The 10113-nt window shown below is 46.4% G+C and overlaps 1 protein-coding gene across 1 annotated transcript in view; it reads right to left on the reverse strand.

Annotated features, from left to right (window-relative positions):
• Positions 1-5170: 5170 nt before the first annotated feature.
• The window catches only part of LOC110509922 (SMAD family member 6b), a 29307-nt gene continuing 24364 nt past the window's right edge, over positions 5171-10113 (reverse strand). The window contains exon 4 of the mRNA XM_021591141.2: positions 5171-6024. Coding sequence (XP_021446816.2) covers positions 5390-6024 — 635 coding nt within the window. The 3' untranslated portion in view covers positions 5171-5389. The remainder of the gene's footprint in view (positions 6025-10113) is intronic.

The following is a 10113-nucleotide window of genomic DNA, read 5'->3' on the forward strand; positions in this document are numbered from 1 at the left end:
TCTAGCTTGTCAGAGTTGAAGTATCTGAATCATACTGAATCATGCTTCAAGCTTGTCAGAGTTGAAGTATCTGAATCATACTGAATCATACTGAATCATACTGAATCATGCTTCCAGCTTGTCAGAGTTGAAGTATCTGAATCATACTGAATCATGCGTCAAGCTTGTCAGAGTTGAAGTATCTGAATCATACTGAATCATACTGAATCATACTGAATCATGCGTCAAGCTTGTCAGAGTTGAAGTATCTGAATCACTGGAGGCTGCTGACGGGAGAACGGCTCATAATAACGTCCAGAACGGAGCAAACGGAATGTGTTTGATGGATTTGTTATCATTCCACTGACTCCGCTCCAGTCAATAGAACGAGCCCGTTCTCTCCAATGAAGGTGTCACCAATCTCCTGTGATATGAATACAAGTCAACGATGTATAGTAAACTGTAGGGACTGTGTCTGTGACGCGCCCTCAATGAATGACTGCACTGCTGTTTATTTTGGACCCTGTCTTTTTGTTTTGTGTCTTTAAGCACCATGTCTGTCAGCCTCAGTGTAATTAAATGGAGACAGAGAGACATGGGGGGAAACGCAGGCCTTCTCTCTCAGCAGCAGTGTGCTGAGCCTCTGTGCAGACCAGTCAAGTTCTTCCACATCGATCTCGACTAACGATTTCTGTATGGACCTCACTTTGTGCACAGGGACATTGTCATGCTGAAGCGTTAATATTTCCCTTCACTGGAACTAAAAGGGTCCCGAACCATGAAAAACAGCACCAGACCAGTATTCCTCTTCCACCGAACTTTACAGTTGTCACTATGCATTCGGACAGGTAGCGTTCTCCTGGCATCCGCCAAACCCAGATTCGTCCGTCGCACTGCCAGATGGTGAAGCGTGATTCATCACTCCAAGAGAACGCGTTTCCACTGCTCCAGAGTCCAACGGCGACAAGCTTTACAGACAACACATATTTTAAATGGCAACGATAAATATCCCGATGAACAAAAAAGCATATGATGCTTTTCACATCAACACGTCCTATTCAGACTCAACGTCCCTGAACGTTGTGACCAGTTTCAATGACAGAAAGTATTGATGTAAAAAACATACTTTTTGTTTATCGGGATATTTATCGTTGCCATTTAACACGTGTGTTGTCTGTTAGAATCAAGTTTGGTGGGAAAAGTCAGTTTCAGTTCCCACGGTGGTGACCTCCCTCCCACATCATTTGTGTATTTACCAGAGCATAAATCAATCATCTTTTACAGCAAGCCAAAATGTACAGAAGGAAACGCTGTACGACTGGTACATCTTGATGTGAACCTGTGTTTAAACTTCTTCACTTTCACTCGATAAAGAGGGTTACCTGCATTCTAAAGTCAATTATCGCTTTGAAGCCAATTATGGTAATAAAAACACCTATTGAGGTATTGTTATCACTAAATTGTTTCAATTATCACCTCAACATAATTCATTATCTCGTCACAGGTTCCAGACCAGCCACACTGTACATTGTAGATATAATATAATACTATATCCTTACTCCTAAAAGGTGATTATCCACTGTTAGATCTATTGATCATCAATAATGTTTTCATTACTGAACTTCAACTACAGATGTGGGATCTTAATTTGAGCCAGTTTGCCACAGCAGGAAAATAATCCTGCAGCAACAGGAAATGTGAATTATCATGTGGATCACAATTAATGAACATTTTTGTAAGGGTTGATACATTTCTCGTTAGGGAAAATCAAGTCTGAAATTTCTAAGTGGAAATGACAAACTTCAGAAGTCTTTTCATAACCTCAAATACACTAGACGTTTTACTTTTCCTGCACTGTAGGAAAGTTCTCCCGCAACAGAGTGATCAGATTAAGATCCTACATCTGAATGCAGACGTGTTTACCTGCTACCTGTGACAAGATTCGGATGTGTGTTCTATTTACACAGATCACGGACTCCCACTTCACTACCCTTGAATTAGCCCACTTCATTCTCAGTTCAACGTGGGGTCAGCAGCACAACACAGCCCTCCCAAGCCTCTTCCCAAGCCAAGGGTCTCCTCCTCTGAAAGGAGCTGGGGGTTTATGTAACGTGCTCCTCGTGTCTTTGAATCTGACAAAGGAAAACAATGAGAGGTGATAAGTCAGGAGCAGTGTTTTCAGACGGGAGACCAGAGTTGTTTCATTAGGGCACATCGAAGCAAAACGTTTTGCAACGGAGTTCAGAGTCCTTCACTGATTCAGTCAGTTTTCTTCTGTTTGCCTAATGAATACAACCCAAATGAGATGGAAGACAAGATGGTGGATTTTGGATGGTGGAGCCCCCTATTCCCCCGGGCCACTGCCAACTTCCTTCACCATGGGCTGTTCTATGCCGCCACCACAGAGCACACACTTGGCTCGGAGCAGCTAGGCAGGAGATGGAGACAGACGTGAATACTCCTTGGATTTTTTGGGGGGCAGCAAGAATGCCCTGGGTCTTGATCACAAGGTTGGAAAATGGCGTGCTGTGAAAATGTTAACAGACCCATCATGTCCCAGAACACATATAGCTACAAACGTTTGCATAAGGTTCCTCTTGATTGAATGTATCATATGGTACGGCACCATTCATGTGATCATGCAATGTCTGTTTATTTAACCATGTGGGCTACTGTTCCTTGAATCCCAGTCATTCAACTAGAAACTATTATTATGTGATACTTTGCAATAGTGTGAAAACCACTTCACCAATGCCCATGAATAGCCTTTTTGTAGGTCTAATACTGCAAATTCAAAAACAACATATAAAAAGCACTTTCAATGGTTGAGCGATGTGTCTCTGCTTCGTTCTGTACCACAAACGCAGTATAATCAGTTCGTTTACTTTTCAAGTTTAAAGCTAATTACAGCTGTCGAAACGCAGCGGCTCAGATCTTCGTCAGAGACAAAAAAAACAAAATGTCCGCCCCTGTCAGAGTGAAGAAAAGCACAGACGTCTCAAGACACGATTCGTACTGCTTACATTCGCTTTTCCAGCCAGTCATTCTCTCTCGTTCTCTTACCCAAATATGAGAGCTTCCACAAATACTTGTGTTGTTGAAAGACTCAAACAGGATGCCATTGTGTTATAAACACAGAACTTTCTCCTACTGGAGCCGGTCTGGGCCCATGTACCCACTGTGGTTTGTTGTGTAATCACCCAGCTATGTGTTTTCAGCTTCTCACCACCACCAGCTCTGTCTGTTTCCATTGGTATTGGGCTCTCGTCCCATGGATAGAGTTGAGGGGAGGGGGAGGGGGGGTCTGATTTCCGCACATTGGAGCAGAATCCGTTTATGAGGAGCAATGCTTTTTGGGGTGTTTCTACAGACTTAAGAGATAGATCTATGATGTACCCAAGACACATGTTCTTCAATGACAGTGACATATATCTTTTCCCCCCGATGTAGACCATTACCAGAAGTATTCTCTGGGTCATTACGTCTGACGTAGCCCATTACCAGAAGTATTCTCTGGGTCATTACATCTGATGTAGCCCATTACCAGAAGTATTCTCTGGGTCATTACGTCTGATGTAGACCATTACCAGAAGTATTCTCTGGATCATTACGTCTGATGTAGCCCATTACCAGAAGTATTCTCTGGGTCATTACGTCTGACGTAGCCCATTACCAGAAGTATTCTCTGGGTCATTACGTCTGATGTAGCCCATTACCAGAAGTATTCTCTGGGTCATTACGTCTGACGTAGCCCATTACCAGAATTATTCTCTGGGTCATTACGTCTGACGTAGCCCATTACCAGAAGTATTCTCTGGGTCATTACGTCTGACGTAGCCCATTACCAGAAGTATTCTCTGGGTCATTACGTCTGACGTAGCCCATTACTAGAAGTATTCTCTGGGTCATTACATCTGACGTAGCCCATTACCAGAAGTATTCTCTGGGTCATTACATCTGACGTAGACCATTACCTGAAGTATTCTCTGGGTCATTATGTCTGATGTAGACCATTACCAGAAGTATTCTCTGGATCATTACGTCTGATGTAGCCCATTACCAGAAGTATTCTCTGGGTCATTACGTCTGATGTAGACGTAGCTGCATGGACCGTCTTCGTTTGGTCAGGACAGATGCTTTCGGTTTTATGTTGTACTTTAATTCTAGACCCACAAATAATATCACTGGGAATTATCAAAGGAATCTTCCCTCATCACCTCCAGGCTGGCAGCTGATCAGTGGATGTGCCCTCCTTCTTTAGGGGCCTTCTGGATCTTTGGCAACAGCCAATCAGATGTGAATGAACCTCATTTGGTTGATCCTGATGGTGGTAATGAAGTAACATAGCTATTTAATTGGAAGACTATGACTGAAGCTTTTCAACGTACTGTTAAGCATAAAGGGTAAATGCCTTTACTTTCTTTATCATCCACTACACCTCTGTTGTTTTTATCCCAACAACTGATTAGAATGTTCCTTGACCTCGACAACTCTAGCGCCCTGCCACGTCACACATCTCAACTCTAATACACAAAACACCACCAGAGAATATCAGTAGAAAGACAAAATCAAAAGTTTGAAGAAAGCCCCAACATCTTAGAATACGAGTACTTTATTGTCAATGTGTGAATGGCATAACTTTTTCAGGTGATTGATAAAATATGAGAACTAAAACCGGGTGTGTCATGTTGTCTGCAGGATATATCTCTTTCAAAAGGCATTGAGAACACATTATTAGAATCCAAAGTGCATCATTCTGTTCGTTTTGTTTTATTTCGTCCATATACACATTACACTATACATAAATAATTGCATTGTAAAAATGACTTGGTATTTACAAGTATAATATATTTCATATAATATATAAAACTTTATATTAAATCTAGGTAGATTATATTTGGGATAGTTGGTTGAGATAGCTGTCTGTGTGTGTGTGTGTGTCTGTGTGTGTGTGTGTGTGTGTCTGTGTGTGTGTGTGTGTGTGTGTCTGTGTGTGTGTGTGTGTGTGTGTGTGTGTGTGTGTGTCTGTGTGTGTGTGTGTGTGTGTGTCTGTGTGTGTGTGTGTGTGTGTGTGTGTCTGTGTGTGTCTGTGTGTGTGTGTGTGTGTGTGTGTGTCTGTGTGTCTGTGTGTGTGTGTGTGTGTCTATGTGTGTGTGTGTGTGTGTGTGTGTGTGTGTGTGTGTGTGTGTCTGTGTGTGTGTGTGTGTCTATGTGTGTGTGTGTGTGTGTGTGTGTGTGTGTGCGTGCGTGCGTGCATGCGTGTGTGTATGTGTGTGTGTGTGTGTGTGTACACATATACCTGTGAGCACCTGTGTAAGTAAATACGTGTACTGTATTTGTGTTCCCCCGTCTAACCATCCGTGTGTATGCCTGTCCATCCATCCCTCTGTCTGTCTTCCTAGTCTGTGTGCTATCTGTGGGTATTGAGCAACACCTCCACCCAGCAGGGGCAGGAGGTGACGAACTGTCTGGAGTAGCAGGGGCCCCAGCCCTTGGCGAAGCTGATCCTCACACTGTGGGGGTCATAGGGGCCCTCCAGCCCCACAGGGGGCTCCATGCCCTGCTGCAGGATCCAAGTGGACTTGTCATAGTCAAACACTTTGAGTGAGTAGCCAGGCATCACCCTCCTCACCGTCAGTCCCCTCACTGAGCTGGGCAGGTCCAGGGTGGGCGAGTGGACAAACACTGGGTGCTGGCTACGGTTGTAGATCCACACTCCGTCAGGTTCTTGGCTCAGGACAATCCCGTAGCCGATTTTGCTGCGCGTTCGCTGGACACAGCTGCCCGTGCTGCTGCCACTACCACCTCGGTGACTACGGTTGCCATGGTGACCGTCGCAGCGGTGACCGTTGCTAGCGTTGGCAACGGCGTTGAGTTGGCCCAGGCAGAGGCCCGTGCCCTGAGGTAGGTCGTAGAAGATGCTGAGCGAGGGCTCGTGGGCCGGGTAGAGGCGGCCGACCCGCGTCTGCTGTTCCCAGTAGGCTACACTGCACCAGTGGGAACGCCGCCCACAGGAGGACGAGGAGCCCACGGAGGTACCGGGGGCTGAGAAGGAGAGAGAGAGACATTGTTATTGTTGTAACCCCATTCACTTTTCATGCCAATAAAGCTGATGTGAATTATATTAATTTGTGGGGGAGGAAGAGAGTGAAAGTTACCCTGAATATCTGAACTAACTAAAGCTAGATTTACTACAGTCACTAACTTCAAGTAAAGACATGTGTCCATTGACCAGACTGATAGACTTAGGAGAGAGACCAGACTGATAGACCTAGGAGAGGGACCAGACTGATAGACCGAGGAGAGAGACCAGACTGATAGACCGAGGAGAGAGACCAGACTGATAGACCGAGGAGAGGGACCAGACTGATAGACCGAGGAGAGAGACCAGACTGATAGACCGAGGAGAGAGACCAGACTGATAGACCGAGGAGAGAGACCAGACTGATAGACCTAGGAGAGAGACCAGACTGATAGACCGAGGAGAGAGACCAGACTGCTTGACCGAGGAGAGAGACCTGACTGATAGACCTAGTAGAGGGACCAAGAGTGCGTGGTCACGGTTAGTGGATGGAAATGGAAACTGTAACATTTTTAACACAAAACAATCCTACTTACAAAAACAAAAACTCCTCAGCTTCTAGTAAGTTCCTCGTTCCTCGTTTCCCATGAGCCATTAGTAGTAAGTTCTAAAAACCCTGGAAAAACTGTCATCTTGACCGGCAATACCCCACTGCCCCTTCCTCCCCCTCCCCCTCTACACCCCTCCCCTCCGCATTCCAGACGGGTGAGCCCGCGTGGGAGAGCCCCCCCATTCCTCCATCTCATAGCCCCTATCCCCACGAGCTAAGAGAGAGAGGGAGAAAGAAAAAGAGAGCGAGAGAGACAGAGAGAGAAAGAAAGAGAGAGAAAGGGAGAGAGAAAGAAGGAGAGAGAAAGAAAGGGAGAGAGAGAGAGGGAAAGGGAGAGAGAGAGAAAGGGAGAGAGAGAGAGAAAGGGAGAGAGAGAGGGAAAGGGAGAGAGTGAGAGAGAAAGGGAGAGAGAGAGAGAGTGAGAGAGAAAGGGAGAGAGAGAGGGAAAGGGAGAGAGAAAGAAAGGGAGAGAGAGAGAGAAAGGGAGAGAGAGAGAGAGAGAAAGGGAGAGAGAGAGAAAAAGGGAGAGAGAGAGGGAAAGGGAGAGAGAGAGAAAGGGAGAGAGAGAGAGAGAGTGAGAGAGAAAGGGAGAGAGAGAGGGAAAGGGAGAGAGAGAGAGTGAGAAAGAAAGGGAGAGAGTGAGAGAGAAAGGGAGAGAGAAAGAAAGGGAGAGAAATAAAGAAAGGGAGAGAGACAGAAAGGGAGAGAGAGAGGGAAAGGGAGAGAGAGAGAAAGGGAGAGAGAAAGAAAGGGAGATAAAGAGAGGGAGAGAGAAAGAAAGGGAGAGAACGAAAGAAAGGGAGAGAGAGAAAGAAAGGGAGAGAGAGAAAGGGAGAGAGAGAGGGAAAGGGAGAGAGAGAGAAAGGGAGAGAGAAAGAAAGGGAGCGAAAGAGAGGGAGAGAGAAAGAAAGGGAGAGAAAGAAAGAAAGGGAGAGAGAGAAAGAAAGGGAGAGAGAGAAAGGGAGAGAGAGAGGGAAAGGGAGAGAGAGAAAGAGAGAGAGGGAAAGGGAGAGAGAGACAGAGAGAGAGAAAGAAAGGGAGGGAGAGAGACAGAGAGGGAGAGAGAGAAAAGGAGGGAGAGAGAAAAAGGGAGGGAGAGAGTGAGAGAGGAGAAAGGGAGGGAGAGAAAGGGAGAGAGAGAGCGAGAGAGAGTGAGAGAGAGAGAAAAAGAGGGAGAGAGATGGAGAGAGAAAAGGAGGGAGAGAGAAAATGAGGGAGAGAGACAGAGAGAGAGCGAGAGAGAGAAAGGGAGGGAGAGAGAGAGTAAGGGAGAGAGAGAGAGAGAGAAAGGGAGAGAGAGCGAGAGAGAGAGAGAGAAAGGGAGAGAGAGAGAAAGGGAGAGAGAAAGAAAGGGAGCGAAAGAGAGGGAGAGAGAAAGAAAGGGAGAGAAAGAAAGAAAGGGAGAGAGAGAAAGAAAGGGAGAGAGAGAAAGGGAGAGAGAGAGGGAAAGGGAGAGAGAGAGAGAAAGAGAGAGAGGGAAAGGGAGAGAGAGACAGAGAGAGAGAAAGAAAGGGAGGGAGAGAGACAGAGAGGGAGAGAGAGAAAAGGAGGGAGAGAGAGAAAGGGAGGGAGAGAGTGAGAGAGGAGAAAGGGAGGGAGAGAAAGGGAGAGAGAGAGCGAGAGAGAGTGAGAGAGAGAGAAAAAGAGGGAGAGAGATGGAGAGAGAAAAGGAGGGAGAGAGAAAATGAGGGAGAGAGACAGAGAGAGAGCGAGAGAGAGAAAGGGAGGGAGAGAGAGAGTAAGGGAGAGAGAGAGAGAGAGAAAGGGAGAGAGAGCGAGAGAGAGAGAGAGAGAGAGAGAAAGGGAGAGAGAGAGAAAGGGAGAGAGAGAGAGAGAGAGAGAGAGAGAGGAAGGGAGAGAGAGAGAAAGGGAGAGAGAGTGAGAGAGGAAGGGAGAGAGAGAGAGAGCGAGAGAGAGAGAAAGGGAGAGAGAGAGAATCTCTCCGTGTATCCTGTTGGGAGAGGATGCAGAGAGCTGTGGGTTGGCAGTGCACTACATTGCTGCCTGCCATAAGATGAGGGACAGTGTCTGACAAACCAATCAACCTGCACATGTCCTCTACTGTATGCTTATTGTTATTGTTCAATAAATGGTTATTTTGACCCTTGGTTATTGTTGTTAATGTTGTCCCGTTGACAATTTGGATTCTTATTATTTTCATATTGTAAATATCCAAAGTAAGCTTCGGCAATATGTACATTGTTACATCATGCCAATACAGCAAACTGAATTTAATTTAATTAAGAGAGAGAGAGAGAGAGAGAGAGAGAGAGAGAGAGAGAGAGAGAGAGAGAGAGAGAGAGAGAGAGAGAGAGAGAGAGAGAGAGAAAGAGAGAAAGAGAGAGAGAGAGAGAGAGAAAGAGAGAAAGAGAGAGAGAGAGCAGAGGGGGAGGGATTATGCAGCATTCAGCTCCCTGACAACCTAGCGCGAGCCCGCGAACCCCTGACCCCCCAGCCCTCATGCTATCAGCTCACATTAACTCCCACACAGAGTGATGCCATTATTTTGCTCCAGAGACTCTATTGACACAGAGGATTTAAAGCCCATGCGCCTGTGGCCCCATTCCTTTCATACTCATGCTAGCCCCCATCTCTGGGGCCCTAATGGCCGCCCTCTTTCCTATTAACAAGCTGCTTTAAGGTGAAGCTGTGCAGAGAGATGCAGTGTGTGGAGCTGTACGTTTTCACTGTGGACATTTGACTTTTCCGTAGGTGGACATACTCTGTGTGCAAACTTTAACATGTGCAAACACACACACCGTTTTTCAAATTGCACTTCTCATCTGAGGCCCACGTGTGTCATTAGTGAATTCCAGCCTGGCAGCTCCTGCGGTCTGCACTTTTTACAGCTCCACAATAAGAGGGAACAGAACAGGCTGCTAGCAGGGAGCGGGATCAGACAGACGTTACACAGCCTGTACTCTTCCCTGTAATAACACAGATCAACTCATACAGGAGAACGGGGAAGGAGCACTATGGGAACATACACATTTGATTAGAAATGCATGTCGTAATGTCACGTAGGGGGGAAGAGAGGGGAAGAGAGGGGAAGAGAGGGGGAGAGAGGGGAAGAGAGGGGGAGAGAGAGGAAGAGAGGTTGAAGAGAGGGGGAGAGAAAGGGGGAGAGGGGGGAAGAGAGGGGGAGAGAGGGGGAGAGAGGGGGAGAGAGGGGGAGAGAGGGGAAGAGAGGGGGAGAGAGGGGGAAGAGAGGGGGAGAGAGGGGGTGAGAGGGGGAGAGAGGGGGAGAGAGGGGGAGAGAGGGGGAGAGAGGAATGTAAACTTTCTGTGGAATTTAGAAAGGGGAGGGTACAAACTAAAGGTTATCAATTTGTTTAGTTATGGCTTGAAGAACAAAAAGTGATGTGTGTGTGTGTGTGTGTGTGTGTGTGTGTGTGTGTGTGTGTGTGTGTGCGCACGCGCACATGTTTCCTTCAGGATGTCAGAGTATTTATTATTCATCATTGTTTTGGCTAACCTGAGCCTTGTGCGTTAAACTGAACTT

This window comes from Oncorhynchus mykiss, chromosome 6 (genome assembly GCF_013265735.2).
Source record: "Oncorhynchus mykiss isolate Arlee chromosome 6, USDA_OmykA_1.1, whole genome shotgun sequence".
Classification (NCBI taxonomy): domain Eukaryota; kingdom Metazoa; phylum Chordata; class Actinopteri; order Salmoniformes; family Salmonidae; genus Oncorhynchus; species Oncorhynchus mykiss.